Source organism: Hylobates moloch, unplaced genomic scaffold (assembly GCF_009828535.3).
Source record: "Hylobates moloch isolate HMO894 unplaced genomic scaffold, HMol_V3 SCAFFOLD_3, whole genome shotgun sequence".
Taxonomy (NCBI): domain Eukaryota; kingdom Metazoa; phylum Chordata; class Mammalia; order Primates; family Hylobatidae; genus Hylobates; species Hylobates moloch.
Genome location: NW_026652278.1, coordinates 32,109,036 through 32,129,834, shown reverse-complemented (window position 1 = coordinate 32,129,834; position 20,799 = coordinate 32,109,036). Strand labels below are relative to the sequence as shown.

At 39.1% G+C, this 20,799-nt stretch overlaps 1 protein-coding gene across 10 annotated transcripts in view; it reads left to right on the top strand.

The window, feature by feature from the left end:
* The window catches only part of BTRC (beta-transducin repeat containing E3 ubiquitin protein ligase), a 225,697-nt gene that overhangs the window by 182,580 nt on the left and 22,318 nt on the right, over positions 1-20,799 (top strand). For all 10 annotated transcript variants that reach the window (XM_032179735.2, XM_032179754.2, XM_058436077.1 and 7 more), the window contains 7 exons: positions 2,682-2,778; positions 3,746-3,883; positions 4,397-4,515; positions 6,098-6,347; positions 6,792-6,910; positions 7,984-8,094; positions 9,736-9,814. In XM_032179735.2, coding sequence (XP_032035626.1) covers positions 2,682-2,778; positions 3,746-3,883; positions 4,397-4,515; positions 6,098-6,347; positions 6,792-6,910; positions 7,984-8,094; positions 9,736-9,814 — 913 coding nt within the window. The remainder of the gene's footprint in view (positions 1-2,681; positions 2,779-3,745; positions 3,884-4,396; positions 4,516-6,097; positions 6,348-6,791; positions 6,911-7,983; positions 8,095-9,735; positions 9,815-20,799) is intronic.

Below are 20,799 nucleotides of genomic sequence, written 5' to 3'. Positions count from 1 at the left end.
TCTTAATCCCATGATACACCCATGAAATTCCAAATACTTATACATCCTGTGTCGACTTCCTCCATTATTCCCTCGACTTTCTTGTTGCTGCTTCTGTTTTTACATGTTGACTTTATTCCTGTGTCAGTTGTCCTCCCTTTTTTAAAAAAAAGTTTACTCCATCAGTTTCTCATTTTCTTCTTTCAAGTTGTCTTACCAAGCCTAATAAGTCAATAAAGTCTTTCTGTGTTATACCTTTCCCATATTTCCCATATGCTAGCTTTGAAAGGTTCTTCCATTTCTACTAACCAAAAATAGTAAGTAAATACAGTTTTCTAATAAAGCTTTGTATCTCTAAGTTTTAACTTGGTATTTGATGTTGTATTTTATATCTAGATGGATTTGACAGTCTTTCCCTGGGACATGAACTCTGTAGTTTTCTCTCTTGAATAATACTGAATATGCTGTCTGCTCAGTAATGGTAATTCTTAAAAGTATAATAAAAGACCACTTGGGAAAAGTCAATTTTCTTAATCAGCGGATCACATTTTATGATAACATTCTGAATTTAATATTTAACGTTTATCATGTACTCACATTCTCGTAGGTACTAGGCATTTCACATAGAAGTAGTCCCTGTTGTCAAAGATCTTCCATCATAAAAGGTTTTGACTTAAAACATAAAGACAGAAGCCAGTTTTCAGTACCTAGCCACCCCTTTCTGTAACACTTTGATTTGAAGAAATTTAGATACTTTACCAAGACATGGTAAGTGCAGTGAGGTGGAAAACAAGATCAGAAGCTTATATGAGTTCTCTTTCCTTAGAATGTAGAGATAGTATCATTGCATAGGAAGAAAGTCTTAGAGTGCTAGAGATTAAAAGAAGACAGGAATCTCAGGAATGGTGAGCACTGAGAAACAATGAAGTAGTTAAGAATGTGGGTGGGCTCAGGAGTCAGACTTAAAATCTTCACATTCAAAATCTATTATTTGCCTGCAAAGTGTTTGTGGAATAATATTGTACAGAGAAATGTACCGTTAATCTGGAATTCTTTCATAATGCATCTTGTTTCCCCTTTTGTTTATGCTGGTGTATCATGTTTCATTAATCCCCCTTTTTATAAGTATTATTTTCACTTCTCTATTTCAGATTTTCTTTTCTGTATTAACACAGAAATTAGAGCCAGCTACCTTCCTGACAGGAAATTTTCTCAACTAATTTTCAAGGTGTATAATAGGGAGAAGGCAGGGGAGAAACACTCCTGGAGACACCAAACAATTAATTATATTGTAATGGCGCTATAGAGGGAGGAGTGGATGACTGGCCCAGAGAAAACGTGATTTCTCTGGTGCCAGGATTACACTCAGAGGCATTTCTGCCTGTCTCCACTTGCAAGGCACGGTGCCAGTGAGAACAGCAGTTAGTACACCCATAGTGGGGTTTACTAGCTTCCACACCGTGTTTGGTGGGTTCTTAACTTCAGGATGAGGAATTAAATTTTTTACCCAGCAGGAAGTGATTGCCATTTACTGATTTTTTTTTTGTAGCAAAGATCTAGCTTGGGATACGAGTATTCCAGAGATGTGCTGTCATAAGGAAGGAGATACTAACAAATGTTGCTCACTGGAATCAGGGAAGGCAGTTAAGTACATGTATGTATGTACACAGCCAGGAACACACCTGTGAAAATCAGTTTCATACCTTAGACTTGATAGCAGTGCTCTTAGGCATTTTTTTCTTCTTCCCTAGCTGCTGCTGGACACACCTGTGATCCTTTTGTTTTCTGTTGAAATGAACTGAATTGCTCCTTTCAAAGCATAGTTGCACTGATTAGCAGCAGCCTGGGTGACTGAGCAGCCACCACACCTTACCCCGCACAAATAAAGACCTACAAAAAGTGATCTCCATGCCAGAGGCATTGCTGCTGTCTACAGTGCTGGGGACCACTGACACAGTAAAAGGGGGGAAAAAAATCTATAGGGCATGTGCTAGTTCAAAGGTAATAGTTACCATTACTAACAAAATTTCCAAAAGATGAGGCCAGTGAATCTAAGCAGTAGTCTTAATAGACTAATAGATGAATTCTGATTATATATATTCCATTTGTTTACTGATACTATAATATTCCTAAAGGCCTGGTACTCTGATGTTCTACACTGGAAATAATCGTGTTTTACCCAAAAGCAAATCAGTGTTGGTCAGATTCCTTAGAGCCCAGAAGGTTACTCTTTGACATGGGACTCCTGAAATCAGGCTTACCTTTGTTCCTCCGCAGGCAGCTATGGAGAGTATATGGAATGGTAACCATGAAAACACTTTGAAAATATATGAAGTTCCTTATAAATATATAATGTCGGCCAGGTGTGATGGCTCACGCCTGTAATCCCAGCACTTTGGGAGGCTGAGCAGGGGGGTCATTTGAGGCCAGGAGTTCAAGACCAGCCTGACCAACATGGTGAAACCCCATCTCTACTAAAATACAAAAATTAGCCAGCGTGGTGGCAGATGCCTGTAATCACAGCTACTCAGGAGGCTGAGGCAGGAGAATCACTTGAACCCAGGAAGCGGAGGTTGCAGTGAGCCAACATCGCACTGCTGCACTCCAGCCTGGGCAACAGAGCGAGACTCTGTCTCAAAATATATATGTATTTAAATATATAATGTCATGATTTTCATTGGGAAATATTTGTTATTTTTTAGGGGACAGTATTTATTCAAAAACAAACCTCCTGACGGGAATGCTCCTCCCAACTCTTTTTATAGAGCACTTTATCCTAAAATTATACAAGACATTGAGGTAAGAATCTATGTATTTTGGGGTATTTGCCCAAGGGCACAGAATTATCAGCATTCTTCAGTCACAATATGGTTACAGCAAGCCCATGAAGGTTTATTGACATGAGTTGGAAATCAATCTCTTAGCTGGCCGCGGTGGCTCACACCTGTAATCCCAGCACTTTTGGAGGCTGAGATCAGGAGTTTGAGACCAGCCTGGCTAACATGGTGAGACCCCTGTCTCTAATAAAATACAAAAATTAGCCAGGCATGGTGGCACACGCCTGTAATTCCAGCTACTCAGGAGGCTGAGGTAGGAGAATCACTTGAACTTGGGAGGCACATGTTGCAGTGAGCCAAGATCACGCCACTGCACTCCCTCCTGAACGACAGAGCGAGACTCCATCAAAAAAAAAAAGAAAGAAAAAGAAAAGAAAATCAATCTCTTTACAGGCAAGTAGGGTAGGTAAAATAAATTGCTAGGCAAAATTTTAAAGCTTTAAAAAATTGTTTACTAATAAATAAGTAGATGAGAGAGTTAAAGAGATTGATCCCTTCATACAATAGCAATGTGACTGGTAAACTTGTACTCATAAGCTCATATTTAAATATCTTCTGAATTGAACCTCCTTAGAAGTTCACCAGTAGCAATCAGTAGCAATGGCCATCACATATGTTAGAGCACTGAGTGTATAACCTCACATAGTTCGTAGCTTTTCTTCTCTTGGTGAGTAGTCTCTTTCTACCAGATTTATTATTTAATTGAACAAATTATAGGCAGGGGAGTTCTAGGAAACAAACTTTAATTACCTTGCAAAAGGAAAAATATTTTATAAATGTAGATAGTAGCCTTTTAAAGACATTTTTTAGTTTTCCGTAAGTTGTGTATATCCCATTAAGCATTGAGCCATTGATTGTCATTAAAGCCTAAAAATAGTTTGATTCTAGGCGTTTCCTAACACTGCCTCTTTCCCATTCCTTCTTCTCAGACAATAGAATCTAATTGGAGATGTGGAAGACATAGTTTACAGAGAATTCACTGCCGAAGTGAAACAAGCAAAGGAGTTTACTGTTTACAGTATGATGATCAGAAAATAGTAAGCGGCCTTCGAGACAACACAATCAAGGTGAGGTCTATTCAGTTGTAGGAAGGTAGCAGAGGGCGCGAGAGTGACCACATTCATAGCACAGTCCAAAGCATAAACTCTAAGCATTATTTCTAGAAAGTAAGTGAAGATTTTAGATTGTTTCCAGTCCCAAAGCCAAAATCATTTCCTTAAAGGACAGACATCAGGTTCCCCCCAGAATACTATACAAATGGGTAGTCCTAGGGTTAAATTCTCTTCTTGAAAAGCACTGAATGGGCTGTAACTCTTTTGGCCCTCACATAATTATAGACTACTCTGTTCCTTAATGAAAAGGATAAAAGTTTGCATTAGTACTGAAACCATATATGTATATGTATGTGTGTGTGTGTGTGTGTGTGTATGTGTGTGCTTAGCTATACCTATAGAAAAGAATGCATTCCACACTACTCTGGGCTTTGATTATTTTGGGGGATCAGACACATAATAGGACCAACAAGTCTCCATAGCACCCCATCATCACATTGATCAAAAGGATCTTATTTGCCATCCTAGATCTGGGATAAAAACACATTGGAATGCAAGCGAATTCTCACAGGCCATACGGGTTCAGTCCTCTGTCTCCAGTATGATGAGAGAGTGATCATAACGGGATCATCGGATTCCACGGTCAGGTAGAAAATTTCAAATGCTCTTTTGAACTCTGAAATATCAGCTCTGCTCTGTTCTTTGTCATAGATAGTAATTTTGTATATATCGGCACAGTTCTGAAACTAAAGAAGAATAAACCACCGGGTCCCCATCATTTCTGTCAGTCTAGAACTAGAAAACTTGATTTAGAAATGCTTGAGGTAAGTTTACATTTTCGCACATTTAAGAAACTACACATTCTATTTTAATTTGGAGAATCGTCTATTACAGAAACTTTTCTTATCCTTATGGTAAACTTTGCATTCCTTACAAAAACCACCTCACAGGGGAATAACGTGAATGCAATAAAGCTTTCCTTTCAGGTAGTGGTAACTGTAGTGCAGGTCTGTATTATCTCCTTTGAAACATGTACAGGTGAGCTGTGCTCTCTTTGCCAGCCCCTCCCCTGCCATCCCTGCAGTTTTTAATTACAAGCTTCACTCAGGGAGGGGCCCTCAATTTCCAGAGGCATTAGTGATTTGATGACACAGCCATTATACTGCTGGAGTCCAGGATAGCTTGAGTTCTGGGTACCAGCAGCACTGCTGGGAACCTCTGTTAGGAGTTTGGCCTTAAGCTAAAGGATTTAGCAAACATAATGCATCAAAAGTAACTTAAAAAAAAATAGACCTAGGAAAAAAGCAGTTAACTGCATTGTTAGATACTCTGAAGTTAAATGTTTACCATTCCAAGTTATCCTCTGTGAATAGAAAAGACTGTTCCTGTTTTTTGTCTTTTGACTTAAAGGCATAGCAAACTTGGCCCTTGTAGTTACTGACATTTAACATTTATTGGTGCTTGTGGAGTGAGTGCCCCACAGAATCTGAAACACTGCATATGCTAACTAACATCATTTATAAGATAAAGAAAAAACGATATTCTATAGAAGGGGGCTAAGCTGGAAAAAAGGAAATAACATGTTATAAAACCCTAAGTAAATACACAAAAATAGAATAATCAAAATATATAATCACACAAAATTCTCAAGCTATCCAAGGGCCCCACACTCTGCTGTGAAGCCCATATTTACAACGGGGGGAATATTTTAAACCCCTACCCACTTCAAAACACAGAAATGGGGGCTTAGAATTAGAGTCGTGGTTATCTTGGCATTTGACCTTTATGATAAAACCTGAGATCCAGGGTAATCAAACTCAAATTCACATTACTAAGTATGTGACGGAAGCATCTTGGCCTATTTCATTTCTGGCTCCTGGGGGCTATCATTGGAATGGGCACTAATGCTATTGTTATTAATCAGATTCCTCATTTAAAATGTATCTTACTAATGGTATCAAATTGAATGTGAGAAGTTTTACAATCTTCAAGTCTGGGCCAAATTATTAGGTGACAGTGGCTGCCACCTCATCCTTGCCCTCCACAACTTGCCCATATTTCAAGCAGTGTGTCTTAAGGGCACACTGGCAGCATCCCATCCCCTTCCTTCTCCCACTCTCCCAGTCGGGCGCTCTCTCTAAATGTAAGGGGTGGAAGGGCACATGATGGTCAAATATAGGTAACAGATTGTAGCTTGAGTATCATCTAAATCTCATCTATCACTTCCAGAGTGTGGGATGTGAATACAGGTGAAATGCTAAACACGTTGATTCACCATTGTGAAGCAGTTCTGCACTTGCGTTTCAATAATGGCATGATGGTGACCTGCTCCAAAGATCGTTCCATTGCTGTATGGGATATGGCCTCCCCAACTGACATTACTCTCCGGAGGGTGCTGGTCGGACACCGAGCTGCTGTCAATGTTGTAGACTTTGATGACAAGTACATCGTTTCTGCATCTGGGGATAGAACTATAAAGGTAATAAGGCATTTTTCAGTAAGTTTCCAACTTAGAATGGGGGAATTCATATGAAAATTTGATCAAGGGCAATTTAATATTTAAACTTTGCTACAGAAAAATGTAATATTTAATTCAGAGACTAGTTTACAAGTGAAAAGGTAATATGTGAGACGTTGTGTGACAATTTGGCCTAGATATTTTATTCCTATAAATAATGGTGAGTGTGAGAAGAGACTAACCCTAGAAGAGTAAACCAATTTGAGGAATTCTCATGTGATAACAGCCAACTGCAAATTAGCCTGTGTTACCATGAATTTAAATTGTCCTTTGTTTTATTTGTTTGAGAAGTTGACTTCCCTCTAATGGTTCAGTCCTGTTTTCTGCTTCCCTAAGACTCCAGTTGCCATAGATTTTACCAATAAAAGCACCAAATCAACTGCTCAATGCCATTTTCTTTTTCAGGTATGGAACACAAGTACTTGTGAATTTGTAAGGACCTTAAATGGACACAAACGAGGCATTGCCTGTTTGCAGTACAGGGACAGGCTGGTAGTGAGTGGCTCATCTGACAACACTATCAGGTGAGCAGCAAGTGCCTTGTATCATAAGGGATCAATATTATGCTCCCATTCGTTATTAATGCACAGATCATACAAGTCTTCAATTTTGTTATGTTTATAATCAATTGTTTTTCCTTTCTGTAGCTTCTTACAGGTCAGAAGTTTGCCCCAAGCAGAGAAGCAGCACAGCAAAGCCTTTTGTTGCCCTTCTTTTTAAATTTCTCCTGTCTACAGTTGAAAAGTGCTAATAAACAGCTAACAGCCTTTGCTTTGCCGTTGTTTTTAAGAAATGAAAGATTTGTTTCCTTACTAGAAATTATGTAATTTTTGTCTTAGCATTACATAATTGGCCAGAGAGTTACCTGTCTTTGAATTATGAAGATTTCACAGTTGGATGTCCTTTTTGGGGTTTTCCCTTCACAAAGATGAATGACATAGATATGATTAGAATTTGGAAGATTATCCATCCTCTCCCTTCAGTGAAGTACTAAAAGGATGAAAAGGCCATTAAAAAAAACAACAGATAGAGCTACTGTTTGTTATATCTAAGGAAATTATTCCTAGGAATCACTTGAATTGCTCTGAAAACATACAGTTTTTAAAATTAGTACACAAAAGTTTTTGAGAACTGACTCTGCATTTCCATTCTCTGAGAAGAGCTGTCCTGGACAGTGGTGAAAGAAGTGTCCACCGTGGCAGAGGGGGAGGTGCTTTGTGAGAACAGGACATCACTGATAATCTGTATCTCTTTCAGTTTGGTGACTTCAGGAAACTACTTTCTTAGCTTGGTCATTTCCTTCTCAGGCAACTGTGTGCATTGAATTTGTTTTTATGCCTGGAAGAACCTGTTTACAGAATTAGTAAAGCACTGTGCTTTGAAAATACATTTTATGTTTCAACTTAAACCTACATTTTTCTGTGTGAGTTCTATAGCAGAAAGGAAATACATTACATTGAAAGCAGTACGTATCTGTGTGGGTGGTGATTGATTTTATTTTGTGAATTTTTAGAAGGCATATGAAGTGTATTATTATAACATTCCAGGCTTAGAAAAGAATATGTGATAATTCACTTGACTTAATTTTCTCTTCCAGATTATGGGACATAGAATGTGGTGCATGTTTACGAGTGTTAGAAGGCCATGAGGAATTGGTGCGTTGTATTCGATTTGATAACAAGAGGATAGTCAGTGGGGCCTATGATGGGTGAGTGTGCTAACAGAGTGTAAAAAAGAGAAAATCTGCATCTTAATCCTTCCTTATGTTTATGGTGTTAAACATAACCATTCCTTGTTTCTAAAAGCTTATAGATTTTACACAAAATATCTGATACAATATTTCTTTAATCCATATATTTACCTCTCTTTGGTTTAGTGTCCTGAAATATTCTTTCCATTCATTTTATTATACTTGTTTGCACGTGGTTGTCATTCATATTTTGGTTATTTGGTTATGTATTTGACTGTTTTGCCCTGTAAAGCAAAGAACAAGAAAAACCCAGTGTTAATAGGCTACCCATGTAAAAGGGTAACCCTTTAACAAAACAGAAACACTAGAGGGCAGTATTTGGGGACTTAGTGTGGTAAGATCTTGAATTTTGATCTCTTGGGTTTTTTATCTCTTTGAGTAATTTTTAAGAGTACAGTTCTCTTGTCATCACTTGTCATCCTAGCTTTTCATTTATGAGTTTAGTCATCTTTATTTTCTTCTAATTTCTAGTGGTTATGGAATCCATTAATTTTGTGAATGGACCCCATGTCCACCAATCCTAAACACAGAGTAAATTCAAACAAAAGTAGGCTGGGCACAGTGGCTTATGCATTTAATCCCAGCACTTTGGGAGACTGAGACAGGTGGATCACTTGAGGTCAGGAGTTCGAGACCAGCCTGGCCAACATGGCAAAACCCAGTCTCTACTAAAAGTACAAAAATTAGCCAGGTGTGGTTGCGGGCACCTGTAATCCCAGCTACTCAGGAGGCTGAGGCAGGAGAATTGCTTGAACCAGGTAGACAGAGGTTGCAGTGAGCCAAGATTGTGCCACCGCACTCCAGCCTGGGCAACAGAGCGAGACTCCGTCTCAAAAAAAGAAAAAAAAAGTTATTCACTTAGGAAGGACTCTTATCATTTCTTTTTGTCAATCTGCCTGATTTTGGCAGCTTTTTAAATATCAGAAACTAACAACATTATTTTAGTTCATGAGCTAACTATACTGATACATTCATTAGCCAATGCAAGCAGCAGGAAGTGTAGACTGCTCACTTCTTCTGCTTTGGGACAGCCATCACTGTTACAACCTTGGGAAATTGTTCAGAGTGTGGTGACATGTTCCAGCTTGGTCAAGACAATATTTTCTTATTGCCCTGGCTTTGATCTGTACCCACCTGTCTTGGAATTTGTCTGCTATGTACCTTGAGGAAACATGGCCTATAAAAGATTTTTGAAAGAGCTACACTTACCTTATTTAAATCAAAAGATGAGGGCTTGCTTATATAAACTCCATTGCTCTTACATGGACCCCAGTCCCTCAGCACATGTGACCTGGGCCACTCTTAGAAGTGACCAGGAAGAGGATGCTTCAGAGTTTTAGATTTCTAGGTCTGTGTAATATCTTATCATTAAGAGGTCTAATGTACAAGATCTCCTCTTGATCCCAAAGTATGGTATAACTTTACTATTAACTGTCTTCAGTTTGGTTAAAGCTAGCCTGTTTCTCATTTGTAGGTTAATCACGTATATTTAAACTATACTCACCATCCATATTTATTGCCATGAATTTCTTCTGTTCTTCCCTGTGTTCTCTTACTTTCGCTTTTAACTAACATTTTTGTCCCTTTTTTGATCTTTAGAAAAATTAAAGTGTGGGATCTTGTGGCTGCTTTGGACCCCCGTGCTCCTGCAGGGACACTCTGTCTGCGGACCCTTGTGGTAAGAGCCTTGCTGTTTAGAGAGCATTGGAGAGCAGGTGGGGGAAGAAAGTAAACGTTGATGTGCTGTGGAATATGGATTTGAATTTAATAGTTACAACCTCACAAAACCTACAACTAAGTGGTAAGGCAACTGGTACATGACAATAAAATATGTTTATATCATTCCTTTCATCCAAAAATGCTTTAGAGGCTATATATGGAGAGAAATGTGGCAGCTGTTTAACAGCTGCACAGCAACTGTACACAAGTTTAGTGTGGGGAGTGAATAAGAATTCTGTATCCACCAGAAACAGCAGGGGGTACTAAGGGAGAGAGAATATAATTATTCAAATTGGAACCTGTCCAAAATCTGAGGACCTGTACACGTGTGCCTTAAAAAAGTGCTCTGGGGGCCGGGTGTGGTGGCTCATGCCTATTATCCCAGCACTTTGGGAGGTCAAGGCGGATGGATCACCTGAGATCAGGAGTTCAAGACCAGCTTGACCAAAATGGTGAAACCCCGTCTCTACTAAAAATAAAAAAAAATTAGCCAAGCATGGTGGCAGGCGCCTGTAATCCCAGCTACTCGGGAGGCTGAGGCAGGAGAATCACTTGAACCTGAGAGGCAGAGGTTGCAGTGAACCGAGATCGTGCTTGCACTCCAGCCTGGGCAACAAGAGCGAAACTCCGTCTTAAAAAAAAAAAAAAAAAGTGCCCTGGGAATCTGCATGAATCCCCCTGGCCAGCCCCTTAGTTATGCAGCCTGTTCATGAGCTAGTGCCTCCAGCAACTTGAGCCCATCTTTTTATTCCCCATATACCCCCTTTTCATATTTGGGGAAAAAAAGTGATTCAAAAGGAGGAATATCACCTTCAGAAGCACTAAATTATTTATCATGTTGTTAGCCAAGGGCCCAGATTGATAAATGCTGCTTCCATTAGAAAATTAGTTGGAGCAACAGGGTGGACAGACACCACTCAGAGAAAAGATGAGAGCAAGCATTTGAAGCCCAGTGTTCTAAATCCTGACTGTCAACATTTAGGCATTCTTGGCTCTGGAGAAGAGAAAGAGGTTACATTTCTTGTCTTCCTTGTTGGATTTATGTGTACGTGTATAAGACAGGGTCTTCCTCTGTCACCCAGGCTATAGTGAAGTGGCACTACATGCTGTTGATGTATATCAATATTTCATTTCTTTTGAACATTTGCTGAGTAGTATTCTATTGTATGGTTATGCCTATTCACTGATTGTTTCTCATTTTTGGCTATTAACAAATAAAGTTTCTATAAACATTTATGTAGAAGTCTTGGGATGAATATATGCTTTTTGCTTTTATTTCTCTGAGGTAAATACCTAGGAGCAGATGACTAGGTCATATGGTAAGTGTATGTTTAAAATTTTTAGAAACTGCCAAACTGTTTTTCAAAGTGGTTTACCATTTTACATTATAGTATATCTGTGTATGGGAGTTCCAGTTACTCCACATACTTGCTAGTACTGAGCACAGTCTTTAATTTAGTCATTCTCATTGTGGTTTAATTCATGTATCTCTAATGATTAATAATGTCGAGCATCTATTGTTTGCCATCTGTATATCTACTTCGGTGAAGTGTGTTCAAATCTTTTCCCATTTTTTAATTGAGTGGTTATTGAGTTTTGAGATTCTTCTATATATTCTAAGTTATAAATGCTTTATCAGATGTAATTCACAAATATTTTCTCCACGTTCATAATTTGTTTCTTTGTTTTCTTAAAAATGTCTTTCAAAAAGCGGTTCTTAATTTTAAGTCTACTGCAGTGACTTTTTCTATTATGGTGTATATTACTTGCTATTGTATCTCAAAAAAACCTTTGACTAATCCAAAGTCACAAGGATTTTTCCCTGTGTTTTCTTCTCTAAGTTTTATAATTTTCAGTTTGTATTTTGGTCTATGATCCATTTTGGGTTAATCTTTGCATATGGTACAAGGTATAGATCAAAGGGTTGGGCTTTTTTACACATGAATATCCAGTTGTTCCAGCACCATTTATTCAAAAGACTGTCCTTTCGAAATGCTTTTGCAGCTTTGTCAAAAATGAATTGACCATATATGTGTGAGTCTTCTTTGGGACTCTGTTCTGTTCCATTGATTTTTGTCTGTCTTGATTCCAGTATAATTTTATTTTGATTACTGCAGCTTTTTACCAACTCTTGAAGTCAAGTAATGTGAGTCCTTCAGCTTTGTCTTTTTCGAAGTTTTTTGGGGCCTTTGATTTTTCATGTTAGTTTTAAAATCAGTTTGCCAATTTCAACCAAAAAAAAAATCTGCTGGGAATGTTTTTTAATTTTTTAATAAATAAATACGTATGGGGTCTCAGTGTGTTGCCCAGACTGGTCTCAAACTCCTGGCCTCAAATAGTACTCCTACCTCAGACTCCCGAAGTGCTTGGATTATAGGCCTGAGCCACTCCATCTGCTGGGATTTTTGTTGGACTTGTGTTGACTGTAGATCAGTTTGGAGAATATTGACTTCTGAACAATATTGAGTCTTTCTCTCTCCATTTGTTTAGGTCTTTTTAAATTTCTCAGCCATGTTGTAGCTTTTAGTGTAAAGGTTTTGCACATCTTTTTGTCACAATTATCCCTAAATATTTTGTATTTTTAATGCTATTGGAAAAGGTATTTTTAAACCTTGGTTTCTGATTGTTCATTGCAAATACATAGAAATATACTTTTACTTATTTCCCAATCTGTGTATCTTTTATTTCTGTCTCCCTCTTTTTTTTTTTTTTTTTTTAATTGTACTGGCTAAGACCTCCAGTACAATGTTAAAAACAATTGGTAAGAGTGAATGTCCCTTTCTTGTTCATGATCTTAGGCGAAAGGCATTCAGTCTTTCACCATTTCACATATGTGTGTATATAGATGTATGTCAGCTATAGGGTTTTTCTTTTCTTTTCTTTTCTTTTCTTTTCTTTTCTTTTCTTTTCTTTTTTCTTTTCTTTTCTTTTCTTTTCTTTTCTTTTCTTTTCTTTTCTTTTTTTTTATGGAGACGGAGTCTCGCTCTTTAGCCCAGGCTGGAGTGCAGTGGCGCGATCTCGGCTCACTGCAAGCTCTGCCTCCCAGGTTCACGCCATTCTCCTGCCTCAGCCTCCCGAGTAGCTGGGACTACAGGCGCGTGCCACCACGCCCGGCTGATTTTTTGTATTTTTTAGTAGAGACGGGGTTTCATCATGTTAGCCAGGATGGTCTCGATCTCCTGACCTCATGATCCACCCGCCTCGGCCTCCCAAAGTGCTGGGATTACAGGCATGAGCCACCGCGCCCAGCCTAGGGTTTTTGATAGTGACCCATTATCAGGGGATTAGGCAGTTCCCTTCTGTTCCTAGATTGCCGAGAGTTTTAATGAGGAACGCATGTTGGGTTTTGTGAAATGCTTTATCTACATCCATTGAGATAATCATATGGTTTTTCACTTTTATTCTGTTAATTGGTATATTATATTGAATTTTTTTAGCTTTAAATCCTTTGCATTGCTGGTATAAGCCCCACTTGTTCATGAGGTATAATCCTTTTTATGTGTTGTTGGATTCACCTTGCTAATATCTTTTTAAGGATTTTTGTGTGTGTGTGTATCTGTGTTTGTAAGGGATGTTGGTTTGTTGCTTTATTTTCTATGTCTCTGGTTGACTGTCATGATAATGTTGGCCTTATAAAATAATTTTTGAAGTGTTCCCTCATCTATTTTCTAAGAGTTTGCTTATGTGATATTATGTTTCTTTAAATGCTTGATAGAATTCACTAGTGAAGCATCTAGACCTGGAATTTTCTTTGTGGAAACTTTTAATTACAACTTCAGTTTCTTTAATAAATACAGCACTCTTCAGATTTAATATTTCTTTTAAAGTCCACTTTAATACTTTGTCTTCCAAGCAGTTTGGCCATTTTATCTAAATTATGAAATTTATTGAAATAAAGTTATTCATCATATTCCCTTATTATCCTTTTAATGCCTGTAGGAGCACAGTCCTGTTTCCTTTTTCGGTTTCATTGATTTTTTTTATTTTTCTAGCTTGTTAAGTTAGAAACTAAGATCACTAACTTTGAACCTTTTTTTAAATATAATCAGTAGAAGCTATAAATATTATTAGAAGTAATTCTAATCACTACTTTAGCCACATCCCAAAAATGTCAATTAAGTCAAATTGGTTTATAATATTCAGGTCTTCTGTATCCTTAGTGATTTTTCTATTCATCCTTACCAATTATTGAGAGAGGAATTTTTATGTCTCCCAGTGTAGTTTTGAATTTGTCTGTTTCTCCTTACAGTTGTGACAGCTTTTGCTTCGTGGTTTTTGTTTGTTTGAGACAGGGTATCACTATGTCGCCCAGGCTGGAATGCAGTGGCACACCCATGACTCACTGCAGCCTCAACCTCCCAGGCTCTATCAATCCACCCACCTGAGCCTCCTGAGTAGCTGGGACCACAGGCGTGCGCCACCACGTCCGGCTAACTTTTTTGTATTTTTTTTTTAGAGATGGGGTTTTGCCACATTGCCCAGGCTGGTCTGGAACTCCTGGGCTCAACCTCAACAAAGTACTAGGATCACAGGCATGAGCCATGGCACCTGGCCTGCTTCATGGTTTTTTTTGTTGTTGTCGTTGTTTCTGAGACGGAGTTTCTCTCTTGTCACCCAGGCTGGAGTGCAGTGGCACGATCTCGGCTCATTGCAACCTCCGCCTCCCGGGTTCAAGCCATTCTCCTGCCTCAGCCTCCCAAGTAGCTGGGATTGCAGGCGCCTGCCACCATGCCCGGCTAATTTTTTGTATTTTCAGTAGAGACAGGATTTTGCCATGTTGGGCATGCTGGTCTCGAACTCCTGACCTCAGGTGATCCACCTGCCTCGGCCTCCCAAAGTGCTGGGATTACAGGCGTGAGCCACCGTGCCCGGCTGCTTCATGTATTTTTAAGCTCTATTATTGGGTACCTGCGTGCTTAGGATCTTTGTCTTAGTGATTAACTGACTTTTTAACATTATGAAATGTCTTTCCTTGATGTTTATAGTATTCTTTGTTTTGGGAAATTAATACTTTGATATTATATGTAAACATTCTGCTTTTTTATGATTAGTGTCTGTGTGGTATATCTTATTATAGTCTTTTAATATGCCTGTGTCTTTATATTTTAAATGAATTTCTCATATTCAGCATATAGTTGGGCCTTGTTTTTGTTTTTTTGTTTTTTTTTTCTTAATCCAGCCTGACCATCTCTGCCTTTGTCATGTTTAGACCATTTATGTAATTTTTGTATGTTTGGTTTTAAATCTATCATGTTGCTATTTATTTTCTATTTTTTCCTTTTGTTTATTTTTTTTTTATTATACTTTAGGTTTTAGGGTACATGTGCACAATGTGCAGGTTTGTTACGTATGTATCCATGTGCCATGTTGTTTTGCTGCACCCATTAACTCGTCATTTAGCATTAGGTATATCTCCTAATGCTGTCCCTCCCCCCTCCCCCCACCCCACAACAGTCCCCGGAGTGTGATGTTCCCCTTCCTGTGTCCATGAGTTCTCATTGTTCAATTCCCACCTATGAGTGAGAACATGCGGTGTTTGGTTTTTTGTCCTTGCGATAGTTTACTGAGAATGATGTTTTCCAGTTTCATCCATGTCCCTACAAAGGACATGAACTCATCATTTTTTATGGCTGCATAGTATTCCATGGTGTATATGTGCCACATTTTCTTAATCCAGTCTATCGTTGTTGGACATTTGGGTTGGTTCCAAGTCTTTGCTATTGTGAATAGTGCCACAATAAACATACTGTGCATGTGTCTTTATAGCAGCATGATTTATAATCCTTTGGGTATATACCCAGTAATGTGAGATGGCTGGGTCAAATGGTATTTCTAGTTCCAGATCCCTGAGGAATCGCCACACTGTCTTCCACAATGGTTGAATTAGTTTACAGTCCCACCAACAGTGTAAAAGTGTTCCTATTTCTCCACATCCTCTCCGGCACCTGTTGTTTCGTGACTTTTTAATGATCGCCATTCTAACTGGCGTGAGATGGTATCTCACTGTGGTTTTGATTTGCATTTCTCTGATGGCCAGTGATGATGAGCATTTTTTCATGTGTTTTTTGCTTGCATAAATGCTTCTTTTGAGAAGTGTCTGTTCATGTCCTTCACCCACTTTTTGATGGGGTTGTTTGTTTTTTTCTTGTAAATTTGTTGGAGTTCATTGTAGATTCTGGATATTAGCCCTTTGTCAGATGAGTAGGTTGCAAAATTTTTCTCCCATTCTGTAGGTTGCCTATTCACTCTGATGGTAGTTTCTTTTGCTGTGCAGAAGCTCTTTAGTTTAATTAGATCCCATTTGTCAATTTTGGCTTTTGTTGCCATTGCTTTTGGTGTTTTAGACATGAAGTCCTTGCCCACGCCTATGTCCTGAATGGTATTGCCTAGGTTTTCTTGTAGGATTTTAATGGTTTTAGGTCTAACATGTAAGTCTTTAATCCATCTTGAATTAATTTTTGTATAAGATGTAAGGAAGGGATCCAGTTTCAGCTTTCTACATATGGCTAGCCAGTTTTCCCAGCACCATTTATTAAATAGGGAATCCTTTCCCCATTTCTTGTTTTTGTCAGGTTTGTCAAAGACCAGATAGTTGTAGATATGCGGCATTATTTCTGAGGGCTCTGTTCTGTTCCATTGATCTATGTCTCTGTTGTGGTACCAGTACCATGCTGTTTTGGTTACTGTAGCCTTGTAGTATAGTTTGAAGTCAGGTAGCGTGATGCCTCCAGCTTTGTTCTTTTGGCTTAGGATTGACTTGGTGATGTGGGTCTCTTTTGGTTCCATGTGAACTTTAAAGTAGTTTTTTCCAATTCTGTGAAGAAAGTCATTGGTAGCTTGATGGGGATGGCATTGAATCTATAAGTTACCTTGGGCAATATGGCCATTTTCACAATACTGATTCTTCCAACCCATGAGAATGGAATGTTCTTCCATTTGTTTGTATCCTCTTTTATTTCATTGAGCAGTGGTTTGTAGTTCTCCTTGAAGAGGTCCTTCACATCCCTTGTAAGTTGGATTCCTAGGTATTTTATTCTCTTTGAAGCAATTGTGAATGGGAGTTCACTCATGATTTGGCTCTCTGTTTGTCTGTGATTGGTGTACAAGAATGCTTGTGATTTTTGTACATTGATTTTGTATCCTGAGACTTTGCTGAAGTTGCTTATCAGCTTAAGGAGATTTTGGGCTGAGACGATGGGGTTTTCTAGATATACAATCATGTCATCTGCAAACAGGGACAATTTGACTTCCTCTTTTCCTAATTGAATACCCTTTATTTCCTTCTCCTGCCTGATTGCCCTGGCCAGAACTTCCAGCACTATGTTGAATAGGAGTGGTGAGAGAGGGCATCCCTGTCTTGTGCCAGTTTTCAAAGGGAATGCTTCCAGTTTTTGCCCATTCAGTATGATATTGGCTGTGGGTTTGTCATAGATAGCTCTTATTATTTTGAGATACGTCCCATCAATACCTAATTTATTGAGGGTTTTTAGCATGAAGGGTTGTTGAATTTTGTCAAAGGCCTTTTCTGCATCTATTGAGATAATCATGTGGTTTTTGTCTTTGGTTCTGTTTATATGCTGGATTACATTTATTGATTTGCATATGTTGAACCAGCCTTGCATCCCAGGGATGAAGCCCACTTGATCATGGTATATAAGCTTTTTGATGTGCTGCTGGATTCGGTTTGCCAGTATTTTATTGAGGATTTTTGCATCAATGTTCATCAAGGATATTGGTCTGAAATTCTCTTTTTTGGTTATGTCTCTGCCAGGCTTTGGTATCAGGACGATGCTGGCCTCATAAAATGTGTTAGGGAGGATTCCCTCTTTTTCTATTGTTTGGAATAGCTTCAGAAGGAATGGTACCAGTTCCTCCTTGTACCTCTGGTAGAATTCGGCTGTGAATCCATCAGGTCCTGGACTCTTTTTGGTTGGTAAGCTATTGATTATTGCCACAATTTCAGAGCCTGTTATTGGTCTGTTTAGAGATTCAACTTCTTCCTGGTTTAGTCTTGGGAGGGTGTATTTGTCGAGGAATTTATCCATTTCTTCTAGATTTTCTAGTTTATTTGCATAGAGGTGTTTGTAGTGTTCTCTGATGGTAGATTGTATTTCTGTGGGATCGGTGGTGATATCCCCTTTTTCATTTTTTATTGCGTCTATTTGATTCTTCTCTCTTTTCTTCTTTATTAGTCTTGCTAGTGGTCTATCAATTTTGTTGATCTTTTCAAAAAACCAGCTCTTGGATTCATTAATTTTTTTGAAGGGTTTTTTGTGTCTCTATTTCCTTCAGTTCTGCTCTAATTTTAGTTATTTCTAGCCTTCTGCTAGCTTTTGAATGTGTTTGCTCTTGCTTTTCTAGTTCTTTTAATTGTGATGTTAGGGTGTCAATTTTGGATCTTTCCTGCTTTCTCTTGTGGGCATTTAGTGCTATAAATTTCCCTCTACACACTGCTTTGAATGTGTCCCAGAGATTCTGGTATGTTGTGTCTTTGTTCTCGTTGGTTTCAAAGAACATCTTTATTTCTGCCTTCATTTCGTTATGTACCCAATAGTCATTCAGGAGCAGGTTGTTCAGTTTCCATGTAGTTGAGCGGTTTTGAGTGAGTTTCTTAATCCTGAGTTCTAGTTTGATTGCACTGTGGTCTGAGAGACAGTTTGTTATAATTTCTGTTCTTTTACATTTGCTGAGGAGAGCTTTACTTCCAACTATGTGGTCAATTTTGGAATAGGTGTGGTATGGTGCTGAAAAAAATGTATATTCTGTTGATTTGGGGTGGAGAGTTCTGTAGATGTCTATTAGGTCCACTCTGTGCAGAGCTGAGTTCAATTCCTGGATATCCTTGTTAACTTTCTGTCTCGTTGATCTGTCTGATGTTGACAGTGGGGTGTTAAAATCTCCCATTATTATTTTGTGGGAGTTTAAGTCCCTTTGTAGGTCACTCAGGACTTGGCTTTATGAATCTGGGTGCTCCTGTGTTGGGTGCATATATATTTAGGATATTTAGCTCTTCTTGTTGAATTGATCCCCTTACCATTATGTAATGGCCTTCTTTGTCTCTTTTGATCTTTGTTGGTTTAAAGTCTATTTTATCAGAGACTAGGATTGCAACCCCTGCCTTTTTTTGTTTTCCATTTGCTTGATAGATCTTCCTCCATCCCTTTATTTTGAGTCTGTGTGTGTCTCTGCACATGAGATGGGTTTCCTGAATACAGCACACTGATGGGTCTTGACTCCTTATCCAGTTTGCCAGTCTGTGTCTTTTAATTGGAGCATTTAGCCCATTTACATTTAAAGTTAATATTGTTATGTGTGAATTTGATCCTGTCATTATGATGTTAGTTGGTTATTTTGCTCATTAGTTGATGCAGTTTCTTCCTAGCCTCGATGGTCTTTACAATTTGGCATGTTTTTGCAGGGGCTGGTACCGGTTGTTCCTTTCCATGTTTAGTGCTTCCTTCAGGAGCTCTTTTAGGGCAGGCGTGGTGGTGACAAAATCACTCAGCATTTGCTTGTCTGTAAAGTATTTTATTTCTCCATCACTTATGAAGCTTAGTTTCGCTGGATATGAAATTCTGGGTTGAAAATTCTTTAAGAATGTTGAATATCGGCCCCCACTCTCTTCTGGCTTATAGAGTTTCTGCCGAGAGATCAGCTGTTAGTCTGATGGGCTTCCCTTTGTGGGTAACCCGACCTTTCTCTCTGGCTGCCCTTAACATTTTTTCCTTGATTTCAACTTTGGTGAATCTGACAATTATGTGTCTTGGAGTTGCTCCTCTCGAGGAGTATCTTTGTGGCGTTCTCTGTATTTCCTGAATCTGAATGTTGGCCTGCCTTGCTAGATTGGGGAAGTTCTCCTGGATAATATCTTGCAGAGTGTTTTCCAACTTGGTTCCATTCTCCCCGTCATTTTCAGGTACACCAATCAGACATAGGTTTGGTCTTTTCACATAGTCCCAAATTTCTTGGAGGCTTTGTTCATTTCTTTTTATTCTTTTTTCTCTAAACTTCCCTTCTCGCTTCATTTCATTCGTTTCATCTTCCATCACTGATACCCTTTCTTCCAGTTGATCGCGTCGGCTACCGAGGCTTCTGCAATCTTTGTGTAGTTCTCGATACTTGGCTTTCAGCTCCATCAGCTCCTTTAAGCCCTTCTCTCCATTGGTTATTCTAGTTATCCATTCATCTAATTTTTTTTCAAAGTTTTTAACTTCTTTGCTATTGTTTTGAATTTCCTCCCGTAGCTCGGAGTAGTTTGATCGTCTGAAGCCTTCTTCTCTCAACTCGTCAAAGTCATTCTCCGTCCAGCTTTGTTCCGTTGCTGGTGAGGAACTGCGTTCCTTTGGAGGAGGAGAGGTGCTTGCTTTTTAGAGTTTCCAGTTTTTCTGCTCTGTTTTTTCCCCATCTTTGTGGTTTTATCTACTTTTGGTCTTTGATGATAGTGATGTACAGATGGGTTTTTGGTGTGGATGTCCTTTCTGTTTGTTAGTTTTCCTTCTCCCAGACAGGACCCTCAGCTGCAGGTCTGTTGGAGTTTGCTAGAGGTCCACTCCAGACCCTGTTTGGCTGGGTGTCACCAGCGGTGGCTGCAGAACAGTGGATTTTCGTGTGACCACAGATTCAGCTGTGTGATAGTTCCTCTGGAAGTTTTGTCTCAGAGGAGTACCCGGCCGAGTGAGGTGTCAGTCTGTCCCTACTGGGGGATGCCTCCCAGTTAGGCTGCTCGGGGGTTAGGGACCCACTTTAGGAGGCAGTCTGCCCGTTCTCAGATCTCCAGCTGCGTGCTGGGAGAACCACTATTCTCTTCAAAGCTGTCAGTCAGACAGGGACATTTAAGTCTGCAGAGGTTCCTGCTGAATTTTTGTTTGTCTGTGCCCTGCCCCCAGAGGTGGAGCCTACAGAGGCAGGCAGGCCTCCTTGAGCTGTGGTGGGCTCCACCCAGTT